This window comes from Mytilus trossulus, chromosome 2 (assembly GCF_036588685.1).
Source record: "Mytilus trossulus isolate FHL-02 chromosome 2, PNRI_Mtr1.1.1.hap1, whole genome shotgun sequence".
NCBI classification, from domain to species: domain Eukaryota; kingdom Metazoa; phylum Mollusca; class Bivalvia; order Mytilida; family Mytilidae; genus Mytilus; species Mytilus trossulus.
Window position 1 is genome coordinate 54,110,417 of NC_086374.1, and position 21,633 is coordinate 54,132,049.

The 21,633-nt window shown below is 31.7% G+C and overlaps 1 protein-coding gene across 1 annotated transcript; it reads right to left on the reverse strand.

Annotated features, from left to right (window-relative positions):
- Positions 1 to 1,768: 1,768 nt before the first annotated feature.
- LOC134707575 (mucin-17-like) lies at positions 1,769 to 18,095 on the reverse strand. The gene is made up of 10 exons (XM_063567469.1): positions 16,151 to 18,095; positions 14,857 to 14,971; positions 11,156 to 11,313; positions 10,350 to 10,500; positions 8,610 to 8,681; positions 7,590 to 7,755; positions 7,175 to 7,221; positions 5,957 to 6,016; positions 2,390 to 3,673; positions 1,769 to 1,932 (listed from the first exon to the last, which is right to left on the reverse strand). Exons 1-10 carry the CDS (start codon positions 16,355 to 16,357, stop codon positions 1,775 to 1,777), a joined length of 2,418 nt encoding a protein of 805 aa, XP_063423539.1. The 5' UTR covers positions 16,358 to 18,095; the 3' UTR covers positions 1,769 to 1,774.
- Between the last annotated feature and the right edge of the window lie 3,538 nt (positions 18,096 to 21,633).

Below are 21,633 nucleotides of genomic sequence, written 5' to 3' on the forward strand. Positions count from 1 at the left end.
CTCATAATCTTAACATTAACCAAGAAAAAACTTAACATTGATCGATGAACCGGTAAAATGAGGTAAAGGTAAGATAAACTATGCCAGGCAAAATAAAAGTTTAACAAATATAGTTGAACTATTGCTTAGATTTTAAGAAAAACAGACCAAAACCAAAAACTTAACACTGTTTAATGAACCATAAAAATGAGGTCAAGGTCAAATAAAACATAGATCATTAAACATTTCCATACACCCAACTATAGTTGACCTATTGCATTTAGTATTAGAAAACAAGACATAACTAAAAAAACTTCACTTTGACCACAGATGACACCTGGCAACTAGACATACACACTTTACAATCATCGTATACACTAAATATAGTAGACCTATTGCATACAGTATAAGAAAAATAGACCAAAACAAAAAAAGCTTAACGATAACCATTGAACCATGAAAATGAGGTCAAGGTCAAATGCACCTTCCAGTTGAATATGTACACCTTACAGTCCTTAAATACACTGAATATAGATGATGACCTATTGCTTATAGTATCTGAGATATGGACTTGACCATGCACCAAAACTTAACCTTGTTCACTGATCTGTGAAATAAGGTCAAGGTTAAGTGAAAACTAAAGCTAACGCCTCCACCACCTGATTACTATCCCTATGTCAAGGTTTCTGATATAAAATTTGCAGGCTCGACAAAAACAATCATTGTTAAAGGCTAGATTACATTTAATTGCTAAAATCAATGTTTTCTGGTGGAGAATTGTATAATTGTACCGATTATTCATTGTTGAAGACCAAAATAACATCCAGTTGCTTAAATCCATGATACATTTTGGAGAGTTGTCTTATTGTAATAATCATCATTGTTGAAGGCTCTGGTGGAGAGTTTTCTTATTGTTTTGATTCTTTATTGTTGAAGGCTCTGGTGGAGAGTTGTCTTATTGTGATAATTCATCATTGTTAAAGGCTCTGGTGGCGAGCTGTTTTATTTCTTTATTATTCAAGGCCAGAAAACATACAATTACTTAAATCCACAATTCATTTTGGAGAGCTGACTTATTGTATCAATTTATCATTGTTGACGGCCAGATAACTTTTATTTGCTTAAATCCATATATGGATAATTGCATTTTTGTACAGATTATTCATTGTTGAATGCACAATATCTGTTGGAGAGTTGTTTTATTGTTACTATTATTCATTGTTTATGACCAGCTATGTAACATTCATTTTCTTAAATTCACTGTCTCTGGTGGCAAGTTGTTTTATTGTAACAATGCTTCATCGTTGAAGGCCAGATTACATATTATTGCTTGAAATCAAGTATTTCGGTGGATACTTGATTTAGTGTACAGATTATTAATGGTTGAAGGCCAAATAATGTACAATTACTTAAATCCATGATAACTGTTGAAGAGTTGTTTTATTGCAAATAATGTTCTTTCTTGAAGACTATATAACATTATATGCTCTGTTTTCGATAGAAATACACTTTATGCAATTGGATATCTGTTATCCTATTTTGGTTGGAAAAACAATCTATATCAAAAGTCTATAACTGTTTGAAACTTTAAGTTGTACTAAGAACATTAAATATTAGATATTTCATATTTGAACATGTTGAATGTTCCTAAAACCAATCACAGCTGTTTATATGTACATGTAAATGTGTACTAGCATAAGGTCGATTTCTATTCAACGCAGCTTATATATTGGCTTAAATCCAGGATCGCTGGTGGTCAGTTGTTAAATTGTATTTATTATATAAAAAATTTAAATCAAATTTTATTGGAAAAAAACTGTCCAATTAGACTTGGAGTCAGATTAAATTCTGGCTCCCATGAATCATGGTCATGGTTAAATCCATCCCAATGAATCAGGTACTCTCGTGAGTTTCCGACATTTCTCGTGGCAATGATGCCTTTCACTCCCCATTCTGAAAGAAAAATAAAACATTGTAGTTATATGAAAAATAAAGAAGTTCCTTTATTTCATAGCAAAGTGATCTATATGAATCTTAGTCATCTTTTTGGTGAAACTGACCTAAGTCTATATGTACAGCAATGTTAATGATGAATTTAAACAAAAACAAAATGTCAGTTTGTCAAAATATCAATTTTAATAGTTTGTTAATTAGAAGAAGTTAATTTTAACATTCAATTGCATTATTTCTAATCAAAAAGTTATATTTTAACTATGTCATAAACATCAACAACACAATTTGTCAAGATATTTGACATGTTATAAATATACCAAATACATAATATCATATAAATAATTTCTGTTCAAGTGAATTATTAGAAAATAACAGATGACTGATAAATCCACATAATGCAGAGCTTTTTCTGTGTCATTCTAGTTACAATTGAAATTCTAACTTGCACTTTTATTACCTTTGTTGTTCTTTCTCTTTTTAGTGGCTTTTGTCCTGTTAGCAGCTGTCCCCCTTGGTCTTTTGCTGGTATGTGTGACTGGTGCTGATGTGAGTGCTAGTGTGACTGGTGGTGATGTGAGTGTATGTGTGACTGGTGGTGATGTGAGTGCTAGTGTGACTGGTGGTGATGTGAGTGTATGTGTGACTGGTAGTGATGTGAGTGCTAGTGTGACTGGTGGTGATGTGAGTGTATTTGTGACTGGTGGTGATGTGAGTGCTAGTGTGACTGGAGGTGATGTGAGTGTATGTGTGACTGGTGGTGATGTGAGTGTATGTGTGACTGGTGGTGATGTGAGTGTATGTGTGACTGGTGGTGATGGTACTGTATGTGTGACTGGTGGTGATGGTACTGTATGTGTGACTGGTGGTGATGATACTGTATGTGTGACTGGTGGTGATGGTACTGTATGTGTGACTGGTGGTGATGTGAGTGCTAGTGTGACTGGTGGTGATGTGAGTGTATGTGTGACCGGTGGTGATGTGAGTGTATGTGTGACTGGTGGTGATGGTAGTGTATGTGTGACTGGTGGTGATGGTACTGTTTGTGTGACTGGTGGTGATGGTACTATATGTGTGACTGGTGGTGATGGTACTATATGTGTGACTGGTGGTGATGGTACTATATGTGTGACTGGTGGTGAAGTGAGTGCTAGTGTGACTGGTGGTGATGTGAGTGCTAGTGTGACTGGTGGTGATTGTACTGTATGTGTGATTGGTGGTGATGGTACTGTATGTGTGATTGGTGGTGATGGTACTGTATATGTGACTGGTGATGATGTGCGTGTATGTGTGACTGGTGGTGATGGAAGTGTTTGTGTGACTGGTGGTGATGTGAATGTATGTGTGACTGGTGGTGATGGAAGTGTTTGTGTGACTGGTGGTGATGGTAGTGTATGTGTGACTTGTGTTGATGTGAGTGTATGTGTGACTGGTGTTTTTTTTAGTGTGAGTGTTTGTTTGGCTGTTTTTTTTTTTAGTGTGAATGTTTGTTTGGCTGATGGGTTTTTTAATGATTTTTTGACTGTTGTTTTGTTTGGTTGTGTTTGTGTGACTGGTAGTGATGGTAGTGTATGTGTGACTGGTGGTGATGTGAGTGTATGTGTGACTGGTGGTGATGTGAGTGCATGTGTGACTGGTTGTGATGGGAGTATGTGTGTGACTGCTGGTGATGCAAGTGAATAAATGTTTTCTTCAAACTCAGGAGTCACCAGTAAATTATAGAGTAGTTCTTCACTTCCAGGTTCTACAAAAACAAAATCATTAATATGGTAATTTTCACTGCATCTCCAATATTTACTTTTCATTACCAAATTTTCTTGGTTTGAAAAAAAAAAAGTTTTTATAAAACAAAGTATTGTCCCTAAAGCATTGCTAAAGGAAATATGCATAACATTACAATCATTATCTGTATCATTGTGTATGAATTTGTTTTTTTTGGTACAGTTTCAAAAATAAATACAGTGCCATAGTTAGTTTTCACTTCGTTATTTTTTCAATGAAGTAACAGAAATGTCTGATTTGATCTCCTGCACCGTTCAAAATACAACATATGTTATGCACATGTTTACCATGATCTATTTGAATTTAACATGGCCATGTTTACAAAGCGAAAGAGGAGCATCTAATAAGAATTTGTGATGTTCACTACATTTCCCCATATCCAATATTTTGCTCACTAAACACATCATTTTCTAATTGTGATAAATATATTTCAAAAATGTTAAATCAATTATTGAAATTTCAGGCTAAGCAGGATTAAAAACCTGGTTTAAAATCTCAGAATTTTTGCGACAGTGTATTGTAGTCAGGATCCATCAGAAAAAAATACATTTTTTATTAACTAGACTTGGGTAAAAGATATTTAGAAAATAAAAACCAAATTCACATTTAACTTGTAACCATGAAAACAACATATGACAAAAGTTCAATTATAGTTTTTTTTTTTTTTTTAAATGGGGAATGTGCCAAAGAGACAACAACCCGACCATAAAGCAGACATGTTTGGTGTCCCAAATTTCGTTCCCAAATTTTTGTGTTCTAGGTGTAACCCCACTAATTCGGGCCCGGCAAGAAAGCACATACCAGAAAGTTATACATATTTAACACAAAATAGTTCCTACGCATGGACATAACTTTCAAAATATTTAGAATATTTTATTAATTTTGGTATCAAATGAAAGCTGCATGACTGGTGAACATTGAAGAACAATTTTTGACTGATAAATTTGAATAATAAAAACTTGACATGAAATTTAAAAAGGAGGGTACATTTTGCCTTTTTGTCAGATCGGAAGTACCTGTTTTGGTACATCCGAAGTTCCGGGAACCAGTTCTTTCTTATATGCCATGTAAGGTATGTTGATTTTTTCAGTATAGGACACCAAAAGGTGTTGCTTTGACATGCAATGATTGTCAGTTATTTGAACTTAAGATAAAAGAGCTGTGACCACTCGAAACTGAGGAATTTAACATAGAAAGCAATGGGGCCATTAATTAGTAGTGTACTTCCTATTACAGAGAATCACCAGAAATCTGTTTTGGTCAACCGTCCTGCTTATGGGAAATTTAAGCTCTTAAATTGGCATACTCAAGTATGTTAGCCTTTCATGGTCATACAACATGCATGCAGTTAAGACTTGAATCCATGTTCTTATTTTTGCATTTTTTCTGATTGAAATCAATAAAACATGTATTTTATGACTTCTATATGGAACAGAATAGCTCTTGGTCAAAGTAATCTTATGATTTTTCAAGTTTTTTTTTTTTTTATGGTAGCCTTTTACAATCTAGGCAAATGGTATATACTCATATAAGAATTCTAAAATCTCACTGCACATGCAATTTTGAACCAGTTTAGCAAGTTATATAGCTGAGGGATATATAAATTGCTCTTATCAATCTATGTTTTACCACAGAATAATGAATTATTTAATTGAGTTACTTTTTGAGTGTTATATTTTTTAATGTATTTTAGTCTTTCTTGTATGCTGTTGTTGTTGTAAGGTTAATTTTAGGAACTTTTGGAATGTTTTTTTTTAGTTGATGTATGGTCAGAAGTTTGCAGACTGAACAGGTCAATTGTTCAGCAATGTAAACGGATCAGACTAGATCAGAGCTGATCAGAAAATTTAATTTCACTTTATAGATGTATTTTAAGATATCAAAAGGTTAAAATATGATCATATAAGGTTAATGTATATAGGTAAGTATCATCATTGGATAACTAAATGAATATATTTTTTGCCCAGAAACTCATTACATATATAACTTAAAGACCTGCTATTTTTTGTTATCTTAAAAAGAAACTGACCTTCTGATAATGTAACAACAGTTGTATGAAGAAATAAATATATTTTTATGGAAAATATATATATATATTTTGGTACACATATAGCAATGAATGAAATTTGATAAAAATACCATTATGTAAAACCGGTTGGCAGATTTTTTGGGAAATTTGCTTCAATATTTTTAATTTTTAATTTCGTTATTATTAACTAATCACTAAATAAAATAAAATTACTACCAATCAAGTTATCCTCCTCAACAGCCTTCTGCACCTTCATATTCAATTCTGTTTCTATAGCTGAAAGATAATTGATAATAGACATAAACTAGAAGTTTTAATTCCAATAAAACTGCATGCACACAAATAATGCCCATTACAACCTGTCATTATTGTTTCAATCAAATCTCTGACATTAACAAAGTAACAGGTGGTTGCATTTTCATCTGAAAAAATTTGGAAGTTACTTAAATAAGAGAATGGAAACTCACATTTTTGTAATTTTTCCATTTATAAAGAGGCATAATTGTGGAATGGTTAAAGTCATAAGAAACCTCAAATCAAAAAAAATAATGCAAATGTTTTTTATAACTCAATGGATAGTTTTCATTATAAAACTTATGTACATATACTTTTTTCTGAAGAAAATTCTTTAATTTATTCATTTTTAGAAGAAGTTTACTTTATTTTAATTGCTTGCTTACAGCAACCAATTCCCCCGACATATTTTCCGTATGCAAAGTGACCTCAGTGTAACCCATCTCGTAAAACTCCGGTGATCACAATACGCATGGATGTCCTTAAAATAAACTATTATCTGAATACACATGTTAAACACGTGCTCTTTTTCCATGCATTTTTGTTTATTTTTTGTCGATTGTTGACAAACAGGTGACCATCGTTAAACTTCGGCTTCAAAACACGAACTTTAATTACCTGCCATATTTTCACAACAACACTGACCGATTGAAAAAAAAATTGACGATTATACGAAATTTACAAGAAAAAAATGACAAATTCGTGCACAGAAGACTAAGTTTATGATGTGTGTATGCATTGGTTCAAGAATTGGAAGAACATAATTTTTCACCGGTCACTCGTTTCTTATGACTTTAAAGTGACGCTTCCTAAGTTCAAACTTGATTTGTATTTTGTGGTAATAAGCATTGTGTATAAGGTTTCATAATATTTTGTTGAGGTACACTAAAGTAAGGGAATGGAAACGAAAAAATTGCAATTTTTCCATTTATAAAGGGGCATAACTCTAGAACAGTGACACCACCAATATTCAAACTTGATCTGCGTTTTTTAGTAATAAGCATTGTGTATAAGTTACATTTTGACTAAAGCTTGCAATTAAAATAGGATTGATTGTCATTTGCTGTGGCAAATATTTCAGGCATAATCAGGACAAAATTTATAAAAGACATTTAAATATAGTATGTTATATTTATTTACCATTGTCAACTGGTAATGATAATACCTCATATTCAGGAGATGTGGGCCTGAAATAAACAATAAAATTGAAAAACTGGTAAAATTTACTTCTAAAACATGCATAAATTTCTTAAGTATGTGCATTAGTTTATATACCTGTCTGTCAAAGGGCAATAACTATAAAAATGTATTTGTTGACTCTTTTCATATAGCTTTAATTAATTATAATTTTAAAAATAATTTGTGACATTGAAGATGCATGGTTGACAAATGGTATTTTATATCAATAAGCGTAAAATGATGTTGGTTTTCTAGTGTACAGGATGGAGACTTAACTAACTTGAGAAGATGTGCAGACCAAAAACACTGTTCACCATTGTTCCACTCTATTAATTGCAGGATGGATATAAAAGTTAAAATGTCTAATTGTACTTACACTTCAACCGAAATTTCCTTTATGTTTAATATCATTTTCATTTTTTTCTCCCCATAATTTGACATAGGTACTAGGGGGAGAACATCAAGGGGGATACCATTCACTTGTATGTTTCCTTTTTTAACTTTGGTGTATGGGAAAGCTTGTTTTTTTCCCACTGCTTTTGCTAAAAAAAATGTTATATAAAACAGTTTTTACTAAAACACATTTGATTCTGTTTCGTAAGCGTCCACAAATAGTCATTCTGTGGTTAAAGTTTTTTAAAATTTTAATAGCTTTCTTAAAATATCCTGAATTTGTAACTTGGACAGAAGCTTATTTATGATCATTAAATAGTATCCAGAAGTAAATTTTGTAAAAATAAAATTCAATTTTTCCGTATCTTACACGAAATAGACTTAGTTTTTTCTGCTGGGAAACATTAAATTCAATCTGTGGTTAAAGTTTTTAAAATTTTAATGACATATTCTTGTAAATAGACTTAGTTTTTCTGCTGGGAAACATTAAATTCACTCTGTGGTTAAAATTTTAATAACTTTCCTCAAATTCTACCAAACTTGGACAGAGGCGTGTTTATGACAATGAGATAGTATTCAGAAGTCAATTTGTTAAAAAGAAAATAAAAAAAAATCTGTAAATAATCATAAATTGACTTAGTTTTTCTGCCAGGAAACAATACATTCCAGAATTTGAAGATCTATTGGTGACCTTCTGCTGTTGTCTGTTTTGGTCGGGTTTTTGTCTCTTTGACACATTCCCTATTTCCATTCTCAATTTTATTCACTCTGTGGTCAAAGTTTTTAAAATTTTAATAACTTTTAAGCTATTCTTGATTTGTACCAAACTTGAATAAAAACTTGTTTATGATCAAAAGCTAATATCCAGAAGGAAGTTTTGTTAAAACGTTGTAGCGGTTTCAAAGTATTTAAAACATATATGAGATTTATAAACTCAGCATTAAAGTTTTCCACATTGCAGCTAACATTTCATATGAAGTAGAGTAAAAGACATTACACTTACAATACAACTTGTTCATGTGGGTTTGAGCCTCCTGTTGAAGACTTTTTAAGTCTTTTGGTACTTCTTTGGTTCCTACAGAAAAAAGTAATGTCAAGTCACAATATTAAAACTAGATTGTTAACCATACAAAAAGAAAAATAACTAGAATTGGCAAGCAATAGCAGATGTCACTTCATGATGCCAGGCTGCCTTGCCAATATTTTTTTTATTATATTTGAACAGTTTCCATGGTAACTAGGGCTATAAAGGACCATTCCATAGTTGGATGCACAACCTCACACATAGGAATAAAAGTACTCTAGTTGAAGTGATTTGACGGTCGTAAATGCAGTTCAACTGGTGACGGGTAGTGGACACAGTAAAACGGATATTTGTAACCATCAAATCAAAATTGAGGTGGCAACTCTTCAACTATAGTACTGTTATTCCAAATCTAATGCATTACAAACAAATAATAATTTGTAACAGTTGGAAAAATGTATAAACTTGAAATAAAATAAAACTCTGCAAAACTTCATAAATGATTTTGGTGCATAGATTTCATTGCTAAACATGACTTTATACAAATAAAAACTTACAAACTGAAAATAATTTCGTTACTTCTTCTATTAAAATTTGGATAAAATAACACTAATGCCACTAATGAATCCCCTTGAACCTAAGGGTGCAATCAACAGTTTTTTACGTGAGGTCATTCTGTAACAGGGCATGTAATAGTGGACCCATCATGCAGAAGTCAGATATTCATAGTTATATAGATATCTATACATCAATGGAAAGATAATTCTATGAACTTTCTGAATAAATAAAAAAAAATCCAACATCTCTTGTTTAAACATGCAAATTGGTACAAGTTATCAGCTGGAAATTAGGCATTTCCCCCCTAAAAAACCTTAAAAACAGACCCCCTTTGGACACACGGATCAGTAACCTGTGCATATATTTGAGATTTCTTATAATATGCATTTCGAAGAGCTTGTCCGGCTGATTTAAGAAAATGTAGTTGCAGCCTACGTTCGCCTGCTCCGAAAGGAGCTATCTTACCTGACAAATCAAAGTGTTTTTTGCAACAGGTGAAAATCAGCTGTTTATTGAGTTGCCTCCCATATAGTAGGAAGTCACAAAAACATTTTTTTTTTTTTAAATCTTGACAAAAGTGGCATTTTAATTGAACTTCAATATATGTTTTTCACATTGAACATAAAAAACAATCAACTTTTTCATTTAGTGGTATATAAATAGCAGGGAATTCCATCAGTATGTAAATCTCACTGGGGAAATACCCCTAGTTTTTAGTACGAAACTGTTTATAGCACCCTAATCACAAAATAAAACAAGTGAACAAAGCAAAAGTTTCAAAGTCAATAAACCATGACATAGGGACAGAGGAAAATATTTTTCATGGAAATAAGAAATGCCTACCATTATACAACTGCATACCAAAAGTGGTTAAACAAGAATGTGTCCTCAGTACATGGATGCCCATTTGCACTATCATTTTCCATATTCAGTGGACTGTGAAAATGGGACAAGAACTCTAATTTGGCATTATAATAAGAAAGATCATCACAGGAAACATGTATAATAAGTTTCAAGTTGATTGGAATTCAACTTAATCCAAAACTAAAAACTTCAACCAAAAACTTAAACCTGAAGTGAAACAGACAGAAAAACAAACAAATGCACAGAGCAGAAAACAAAATGCCCATAAATAGGGCATACAAATGTTAAAATTCTGACCTAGTGAATGAAAAGCAAACAAATTCTGCAGGATGTCCTCTGATTTAAGGAAGGCAGCAGATTTTCCATCTCCTAAAAGGATCTGGGATCCAGTGTTGGTGTCAATGCCTACCAGAGCTACATCTACACTATGCTTTTCAAGTTCAACAATCTGAAGGGAAAAAGAAAAATATTTGATTATGGTCTGACTGAGGATTAAAATAACATCAAACAAACCTAGATAAAAAAAAAGTTGCACACACTCACTATTTATTTATATTTATTTATACTTATTTATCAAGAACCTGGTTCGTGCACCTGTAATTTTTTGCTTAAATCTTTTATCAATAAATATTTTTGATTTTCAATATATATTAATTTGTGGCTTAAAAATGCCTTTTCAGGAGGATTGCGGGTATAAGATTTTCAGAAAAAAATAACATTTGTTTTTCATTACAAATTCTATTAATTACCTTTAGTAGTTGTTACTTTATCATATAGTATAAAAATAATTCAAAAAAAAAATTGGTGTTGGCCCCATGTGACACCTAAAATGTAGGTAAAATTGAAAAAGCTCCAAATTATCTCCCTTTGGTGCAAAAATGCCATTATTTGGCATTAAAATTGAACGGACAAAGATGATAGTGGATGCCAAGTTATGGTAAATGCTCACTTTGGCATGCATCAAAACACACACACATATTGCCGGTAACTGAAAAAATGTTGCCATCATATTACAAGTTGGGTCTTCAGGAAAGTTTATTTTATAAGCAAATCAGAATAAAATTGTTTAAATCAAATAATAATAAAAAAAAATTCAGTCTCACATGTTCTCTGATAATCTTAAGCCTTTTAAAGGCATCTTTCTGTTGTGGTTGAGGTGGTACCACTGGCTTTTCTTTGGCCTTCTGTTTGTATTCCTCCTTTTCCTCCTGCCCTAACAAATTCCAGGCAGGGGCCCAGTCTGCTATGTCATTAAATTGATCTTAAATAAACAAATATAAAAAATAGGTTAATCAACTGTCTAACCTGATTGATTCTTTTAAGAATAAGCAAACACAAGTTTTTCCATTAATATTTCTTTAAAAAAGGTCAAAAGAAAAACTTTTTAAACCTTCAATTGAGGCTACTATTCAAATTTCATCAAATTATATTTTTATGAGCAATAGCTCAAGTAAATATTCTTTAGGCTACTGCAATTAGTGAAGTCAGTCAAGCAGGCAAGGGGTAATCTTAATCAGCTGTAATCAATTACATTTTGCAGTGTAGTCCTATGTAATCAGTAATTATGTCATTTCTGATTACAAGTAATCACAATGTAATCAATTACATTGCAAAAAATAGGTGTAATCCTGATTATTTTTTGATTCCTTTTAGATTACATTCACATGATTACTTGCTGATTACAAATTTTGAATACTGGTTTATAGGAAAATAGTATTTGATAGACAATATGAAAGTGTAAAGCATGAATAAAAAAAATCATAAAACTAGTAATCACTATGATGGGACTTTGCTTTAATGTGATAAATAGTATCATCTTATAACCACTTATAACTTTATTGATATTGCAATAAAGACAATAAAATTTTAATACCCAAGCTCTATTGTTGGTTAAAAAATGAAGGTAGTGATTAACACCAGTACTGTAAAAACATATATGGATGTGTCAATTATGTCCTCACAGACAATAAAATTATACTTGATTGATTTTTCATTATTTGTCCAAGTTTTTTTTATAAATTAGGCAGTTGGTTAAAACTTGTAGAAAAAGAGCAAAGTTATATCTCTTACATAGAGAAAGGACACTTGTCTATAGCTATGTTATCAAATTACACATGTTACACTGTACTGGTCTAAATTCTTTTAAATAAGATTAAAAGAATATGGCTTTAAAAAAAGATACAAAAATTAGCTTTTTCCTGAGGATAAAAAGTTATTAGAAATTCTTTAATATTGCATATACAATGTAATCATCATTACTTTAAAGAAAGGTAATCTCATGTAATCAATTACATTTGAAATAAGGTGTAATTGTAATGTAATGGATTACATTTTATAAGCAAAGTAATTGTAATGTAATTGATTACATTTTAAAGTAATTGACCCCATCCCTGCAGTCAAGTGTAAGAAGTAACTGCATGATCAATAATATGTTATTTGCTTTTTTTTTAAGGAATTGGGATGCTTTTCTCTTTAATCAAATTTTAATTCAACTTATTTTTTAGAGTTGAAATAACAATAGATTTCTTTTAAATGCACAGTCATGAGTAAAATTAACTCCTGCATATGCATACTTTGTCAGATGTAAATTAATTTTGTACATGCTGACTTATCACTATACACAAAGTATAATAGGTGTACAGAAATAATTTTTAGTATAAAATCACCATGAAAATATATATATAAATATATCCACATGTAAATTGACTTCAAGTATACTGTATCTATCAGATGTAGCAAAAATAGCAGGCTGTAGAAATATAATAAACTGCATAGAAAATCACACTAACAATGTTAATATATATATCTGTCCATGACTTCATCCCATCCACAACCAAGGCTTATATAAAATAATCCATTTAGAAAGCCATAACTAATAATGGCTTATATCAAAAGGATTTGAGATAACATGGAGATTTGTTCCATGGCAAATCATACCACATCTTTTTTATTTATATATATGCAGTTATATAGGTGGTACAATGTATATATTTATACATGCATATAGATTGTCTTTTTCAATGGTTAATCATATATAACATTATTATACAATATTATCACAAAAATGTGAATTGGAGAAAAATCTAATGAATTAAAAGACTAATTTACAATTTAAATCTTTTTTTACAACACAGACTTATTAATTCATGTATATAATATATATATATAGGGTTGAAGATTTGAACAACAGTACTAATAATATACAATTATTAACTTTTGATGAGGTTGATACAATGTTTTTTGACACCATAATGAAAAAAAAACCCAAAAATAGGAACTTGCAAGACATCATGAATCTATATTTAGGTACATGTAGTCCAGTCATACTAAGATTTAACCTCAAACTAATTGCAACAGAAAATGTTTTAGTTCTAATCTTTAGCATTATGCCCTTTATATACACAGGAAAAAAGTCCATAAAATTTAACTTGAGAAAAACTCAAAATCAGCATTTTAAATTTCCTATGGAAATTGACATTGGAAGGGGAGATAACTCTTCATTTTTGGTTGTTTTTCTTGAAATTTATGTAAAGTTTAAGTATGAGACTTTGATTGGGTTAAAAGTATGTGTTTGACTATATAATTTGATCTTCTGCTCATGAAATGTACAAACCAAACAAAACCAAAGTGTTATGGGTAGTTTTATTTTTTTCGTGCACTTTTTGTTAAAGAAATTGCTAGTTTGGAGCTTTGTAACCATTTTGAAAAAATAATGTGAAAATTTGGTATTGTTTACATCTGTATATTATATTTTTTCAGCATCTTACTCTTCTAAAGAAACTGTAAACCACAAAAAGAAGAATACATGCTTAATTATTTTTATTAAATTTGAGATTCTTTACCTTGACATGTTGAAAAATTCAATAAATGGTCAACTAATGAATTACAAAATCTAGATTATAGTTTGACAAAATATATGAACACCTTTAAAGTTGTATTTTATACTCTAAAGACCGCTAAAAAATCAAGAATTGATACATTCTAATGAATAGAGGCTGTAAAGTTTTAATTTTGTATTAATTTTTATTGATATTTCTGCCTTTTCTGCAAGAGTTATCTCCCTTTTCAATGCAAATCTCCATAGGAATTTTATATGGTGATTATTTTAGTTTTCCTAAAGTTAGATTTTTTGGGACTTTTTTCTGTGTATATTTGGTGTATAATGCTAAAGATTAAAACTTAAAAATCTTCTGTTGCAATTACTTTCGGGTTAGGGTAAAATTTATGCTAGATTGACTGGACTAATGGATGCTATTCCAAATTTTAGGTGTAACACCACTAATTTGGGCCCAGCCAGAAAGCACATACCAGAAAGTAGTACATATTTAACACAAAATAGTTCCTACACATGGTCATAACTTTCAAAATATTTAGAATATTTTATTAATTTTGGTATCAAATGAAAGCTGCATGACTGGTGATCATTGTAGAACATTTTTTGACTGATAAATTTGAATAATAAAAAAATGGCATGCAATTTAAAAAGGAGGGTACATTTTGCCTTTTTGTCAGATTGGAAGAACCTGTTTCGGTACATCTGAAGTTCCGGGAACCAGTTCTTTCTTATATGCCATGATTTTTTCAGTACAGGACACCAGAAGGTGTTGCTTTGACATGTAATGATTGTCACTTTATTTGAACTTAAGTTAAAAGAGATGTGACACTTGAAATTGAGGAATTTAACATAGAAAGTAATGGGGCCATTTATTAGTGGTGTACTTCCTTTAGATTAACCTCTTGCCATTTTAGCCCCAGTTAAAATAACGATAGGCTATATATATTAACATACATGTATGCAGTTTACCTTTTTTCTCTCTAACAAAACAATTATACCCAGTCATTCCTTTGAGGTATAATGTCCGTGGCTGTGCTTCATATTTCCTTCCCTCCACGACTTTTTTATAATTGCCAATCCAGTCCTTAAATTAATAGTATAAAATAAATTTAATCAAGCACATATGACTCCAAAATGACAAAGGTGAAATTGTAAAAAAATCAAATTAGACTTTTAGTATCTCACAATTATTAAGCTATTTTATCTGATTGGTTACATGTTATGTAGAATCATTCAAGGTATATAAGGTCCATAATCAATTTTATTAATATGGATATATTTTTATAGTTTTTTTTCTGATTTTATTAGAATGACGCTATAAAATATCTATGTATATGAACGTAGATAACGAATTAATCCCCGGTCTTAGTTTGAATTGGGAGAGTTTAAGGGAAATTTGGGTATAAAGTGTTACGTGAAAACAAAGTTTTTTTTATTATCTAAAATAGTTTAATTGAAATTTGGAAATTTGACATTTTTTTTACAAGGTGTAGGGTTATTACCTTTGGTCGAACTCTACAGGTAGTCAAATATAAGACATTTTTTAATTCTGAGATAAAGAAACTGGATGGAGTCAAATTTGGCGCTCAATGTTGTGAGAGTTATGTCATAGATGGTGTGATGTGACTAACGTCAACGTGGGTCATTTGCATAGCTAGGTCAGTAGTCCCATCCCTTCAATGTGGCAGTCAAGTGATGCATTTAATGAAATGAGTGTAAATGAGTGGCATAATAGGACAAATCATTAATGAATTATTAAAATATTCAAATTACAGTCATCATGAATAATCTACAGAATTTTATATTTCACAAGCGTGAAGTTCCCTGGTATAATAGTAAGCAATGTCCAGGAATATGGGTTAGCAACACCCAGGGGCTATGGGTTTTGTAATGACTTGCGTTAACCAATCAAAATCATAGAAATATATTAAGACGGGGATAATATTTAATAGGTATGAATTTATTAATTGTTTGTTCAAGATTGATATTGCATGTGAGCAAATGCATGTACACTGTATTGTAAAATGACACAATGATACAATTAACATACATGTGAATTCCATCAAAACAGTTGAATAAAATATCAAAATCAGAAAAACTATTAACATGTGTAAACTTTGAATTAATATATATGACTGGATACACCATCTACACAGTGTTTTGGTATTAATCCAAATCCAAATCCTTTGTTACAGTTTGAAAGCCTAGTTAAAAATGAAAATTTAAAGTCCCCATTGCCAAGTTGGCATATAAATTAAATTACCTTGATAACCTGTAACGGCAGTCCTGTTCTTTCAACAGCCTTGTTGTGCAGCGCACTGCTTGTTATACCTTTGGAGTCCATGCCTTGGGCAAACAGCTCCTTCAAAATATCCTTGGTCTCCTCTGATAAGTTTGTTTTCTGAAAAATATTTACACTGTGAGTGGTTTTAGTATTAACTTTATCATGTTTATACTGAATACATTTCATATCGAGGTGAAACCTTGTGTCAAAGGAACCTGAAAGTAATGCTATTAAACAAGCATTTGTTCACTTATCTACATTGGCTAGAGGAATAGGGAGACGGTTCAGATCTCATAAACATGTTAAACCTGCTGCAATTTTGCGCCTGTCCCAAGTCAGGAGCCTCTGGCCTTTGTTAGTCTTGTATGATTTTTAATTTTAGTTTCTTGTATATAATTCAGAGTTTAGTATGATGTTCATTATCACTGAACTAGTATACATATTTATTAAGGGGCCAGCTGAAAGACACCTCTGGTTGCGGGAGTTTCTTGATACATTGAAGACCCATTGGTGGCCTTTGGCTGTTGTCTGCTTTATGGTCGGGTTGTTGTCGCTTTGACACATTCCTCATTTCCTTTCTCAATTTTATTTGTTACTGGTTTTATCAATGAAAAGAATATTACATAATTATAAAGGAAATATGGTTATCAAATTATATAAATAATATTTCTAATATCAGCATGATAAGGTCATCCATAAAAAAATATTTTACAAGCTTAAGCGACTCTTTTACACATTCCGAATCCGAATCCAAAGCCGAAGAAGAAGAAGTTGCTGTTTTTCTAACCACTATTAGAATACTATAGATGCAATTTGTTTTAATCTTAATTTTCAAACTTAGTGCAGTAGTAGAATCTTTATTTTTATAAATGCAACAAATCATATCATTGGTCATTGTGTCAAGTTTAAGAGTAAATTAAGATAATTAAAGCAATTAGAAATAAAGGCCTCAAGAGTCAAGATGTTTTCCTCTGCTCAGTTAATTCTGAGTATTATTTTAGATGTCAACACAGCCATAGTTCCTATTAAGTGGTAAGTTTGTTATAATAAGGCTTATATCCCTATAAACTATAAATGAGGATGTGGATAGGATTTAAAGAAGAAAAAAATAATGGGGTGGGTGGACATAAAAGACAGAAAATATCATTTGTAGATAATAGTAATTCAAGTGATTACATAATAGCCAGTGTTTTAAAGATATCAAAGGTGTCACATATATATGCATAATGAAATTAACATATGACATGACAATTGAATAAGGAATAATTGTATGTTTAACTGATGATGCCATTGATGCAACACTGTGATTGTCATAAAGAAAGTTTTGAATTTTCTGATGTTTTTTCCTTAACATTGCTTAAGGGAACTATGCTGTCTCAGCATTTAAACAAACTCTTTACTTTCTTCTATGTTTTCTTTTAACTATATCATTTCAGGTCTTAGTAGTATATTTTAGTGTCTATAGTATATGTTATTAAGATGGTATTTCTGCAAATCCTCCCTCTACACTTCCTATATTGATATTTAGGTATTCAGTCTTTGTGTACTTTCTCTTACTAGATTAAAAACTTTTTCAGATAGCACCTGTACAGCTCTCTTACTGTCAAAGTGCTTGCCTAGTACAAAAATGTATAAGTGTTTGTACCAGAAGATATATCTGTTAAAAATTGTATTGTCCATATATATGGTAGTGACAATGGTACTAATCTACCTAAAAAAAGTTACAATACTGGTACAAAATTTGTATATCAGTATTGTGGACAATACTGGTATACATGTACCAGTATTGCGATTACCAACTACAGGAGATCTAAGATAAAGAATAATATGTGAAAACAATTAACACTACAGAAATGAAAAGTTTTTCACCCACACCCCCCATTAACAAAAACAAGTGCGCGTGATTTAACATACGAATGTGGATAGTACCCCCCCCCCCCCCCCCCTTTTTCCATTGTCAGAAACTACTGTCTGTGTGAGTAAACGGTAGTCAATTCTATATATGATGGTTTAATATGTAATTTTTCAAAGGTTTGTAAGAAAATAAGCTTCCCGTTTAAAATCCATTGGAGGCCCTCCGATAAACCGCAACTCATATTTTTTGTAGCGGACACTTTCCTATTACTGGATGTCCGCCATTTTGACTTAACGGTCACGTGACAAAAGTAAAAATCCCGCCGCGGACAAATTCTTAGCATTTTACTGGAAAACATTTTAAAATCATGTAATTAATCTATAATATTAATAGATTTTTGTATGCGAGCATCATTGGTTGCAAGCGTCTATTTTTTTCAATTTCAATTGCTACGAAGTTTCTAGAAAGTAGTTGCATAGTCTGCATATAGTGCATCCAGTACGCACAAAGGAAGCACCGTTCAAATATCATTATTATAACAAGAAAATCTGCTTAGTTCATAGTACCATTATAGGGTATGGATAACGCAGCACTGCAACATCACATTTCAGTCTGCAATAAAGGTGGGCACAGGTTCAGCCCTGTAATATTTCAAATATCTCTAGTCGGACAGATGATAAAACATTAAAATAGCTTACCGACATGTCTACTGTAGTTGAGATGGATGAGAAATAAAAGGAAAACTTAATGAAACTTGAACGTGCTTTTTATGTAATTTGAAAATGGCTAATGTTAGAACTCTTTGAAAAGCATGCTGGGAAACTGCAATTGATTGGTTATAATTGCTGCATGAAATCATTCTATTCAACAGGATAACCCAATACTATATAGTAACATAGTATACTATGTTATCGGCTGAACAGCATAACCCCACATAACCTAACATCTATTGAATAGGAAAACCCCAGTTGCATCGGGTTCTAAATATTTTACCATCATTGATTGATTCTGATAATTTTGCACACACAGATGTAACTCAGAAACCTTATCAATTTAGCAGATTTGTTGTGTGCAATTTAACACTACATTGTGCCATATAACTATGTATTTTAGTTCCTGATTATTTGAATGTCCAGGCCTATTTGGGTTTTTTTCAAAATCTATACAAGGGTTGGACAATATTTCGGACTCCAACATCCCTGTCTGCTGTTGACTTGGGCATCCCCAGCATACACTTAAAGAGAGTCGAAAGATACCAAACTGAAAGGGACTTTTGAGATTTAAAGTTGAAAATAAACTGAAAAGATTCCAATACATTCAATGTTATAAATATCCAGATTAGGTTTTAATTCAGCTCTAACTATGTAAAGCAATCATACATCTTCTTTATTGAAATGTCGTAACGAGACATATCTATATCATCGACTTGACAAATATTTTTTTACCTTCTACATGCATTATCACTTTCTGTAAAAGTTTCCCATATCCAGTCATTTCTATTCTTGAAGCACTATCATGAAAGTTTTGAATCATCAGTAAATGAACACTCAGATTTACAAACATGATAAGCTGTGTTTGTCAGTCTTTATCTTCTCTTCATTTGATTTGTCAATATTGCTTGCACAATCTACTAATGGTCCAACTGCAATAATATCTGACTGGTCTTCTTTGCTTTTAGTTAGTTTTAGAGCAAACAGTTTAGCCTTTTCTTTTGACTTCGTTCTCTCATCAACTAATGTTTGATCTACTCTTTAATGAGCCACCAAGGAGATGGTTTGATCAGCATTCTGGGACATCTAGACACGTTTTACAAAACATGACCTTATTGCCAGACTCTTCTAAACACGCAAGGCGTACATAAGACATGGGAAATTCTTCAAGCTTGACCAGAAATTTATTTTGAGTTTTGTTTTGTTTTTGCCCCGGCGCTGAAGCCACCACGAACCAAAACTTTCGGAGATCCTTTTTAACTTTGTTACCGTCTCTCAGATAAACAATTTAATGCGTAAGTAAATACACCAGGCCTCTGCAAATTCCAACTTATTAAAACACGTTAAATATCGCAATTCCGACAACCAGGATCTCCCGGGATTAACCCTTTCTTTATGAACGGTTATGCCAGAAGCTGCTAGCATGTTAAATCAAAGAATCATTAATTTTTTAGGTGATAAATAGGTCTAGAAATCTGATATATTTTACATCTGACATCGGTTTTTTTAAGAGACAAGTAATAAGGTGAATCTACTTGCCCGACGTCCGAGTCAGCTTGTTCCAGACAAACGGTAATGTTGAGCCCTGGCCTTGAAGTCATAAAACTTTGCTCAGTGCTTCGAGCACAAAAATCATGCTCGAAACATGAAATCCAACTTTTTGATTGGTTGATTCTTGAGTCTGAGTACAAAAATCATGCTCGAAAGTTTTATGACCGTGAGGCCTGGTGTCAAGCTAATCAGAATCGATGTAATGCGTTACATGAAACGATTTGCAGGTTGAACAACATTGAGCATGCACATTTGAGAATTGAAACGTACGTTTCTAGCAAATTACAAACTGCAACGCTAATAGTCAACGCCATTGTTATAATTACGACACCAATATGTATTTGTGTAAGCAAGCTAGAGCAGGCACTTGTTACTTTTAAAAGGTGTATTTAAGGGATATGTATTTGCAATGCAATCAAAGTCTGGTAACTTCGTTCACCTGGGCAGGAACGGAATTACTTTATGAAAGAAGGTCTCGGCCGGTATAGTTTTGCATTTTATCGATTACAAATAATCTCTAGTCCTAATAACATACTCTCAATTACTTCTAGTTTAAATTTCATTGTTTTCGGTTACAAACATTTGATTTATCATGAAAAATAAATCGTGAGGCTTCCAGGAGCTTGATCAGTCAACTGGCAAAACGATGCTGTTTATATGAAAATTTAAAAAAAAAAAAAGGCGATTTTCCTGTTTGAATTGTTTTACAATAGCCATTTTGGGGCCCTTTTTCAAAACCCAATTTGAAAGACCATTGCATACTCATGTCGTATGCTTTTCGTAGTTTTTCTTTCCAACTAAAATATATAAAATATTAAATTATGGTGAATCTTCTAAAACTTTAAATTGGAAGAAAAAAGAGTGAATTTCATTTCGAAAATCTCTTCTTTCAGGAATAGGCTCATATGATTATTTAAAAAATCAAGTTTTTGCAACATTTATTTAAATTTTTTTAAGCCCAAAAATTTGGAAGTTGAAATCATTTGATTTAAAACGTTTTAAAGGTACCAGGATTGTAATTAATTGCGGAATATTAAGATACTTGAACTGGTACATTCTGTCATTATTGTTAATGATATTCTCGTATTCTTGTATTTTATTTTGTTAATGTGATTTCTTTATTTGCCTTTTAGTGTCACTTCGAAAACATGTTTAATGCTTGTCTTTTATTGTTTACTATGTGCTTTGCCTATATGCCTTTTAATGTTCTTCTTTACATATGGACGTGGCTCTGTACTTATAAATCCCGACTTTGTGTTATTGTACAATGGTAAATTTGTGTATTCTCGTCTTTAATTTTCACTACTTGGTCTGTTTGCCATTTTGTGATTCTTTGTAACATGTTT

Excerpts from the sequence above, each read along its gene's own strand:
- LOC134707575 (XM_063567469.1), bottom strand. The coding sequence starts at position 16,357 with ATGAAATGTATTCAGTATAAACATGATAAAGTTAATACTAAAACCACT. Across the intron at positions 6,017-7,174 it reads ATCATTACCAGTTGACAATG|CTATAGAAACAGAATTGAAT; the intron begins GTAAATAAATAT and ends ATTATCTTTCAG. Across the intron at positions 1,933-2,389 it reads AAAGAGAAAGAACAACAAAG|AATGGGGAGTGAAAGGCATC; the intron begins GTAATAAAAGTG and ends TTTTTCTTTCAG.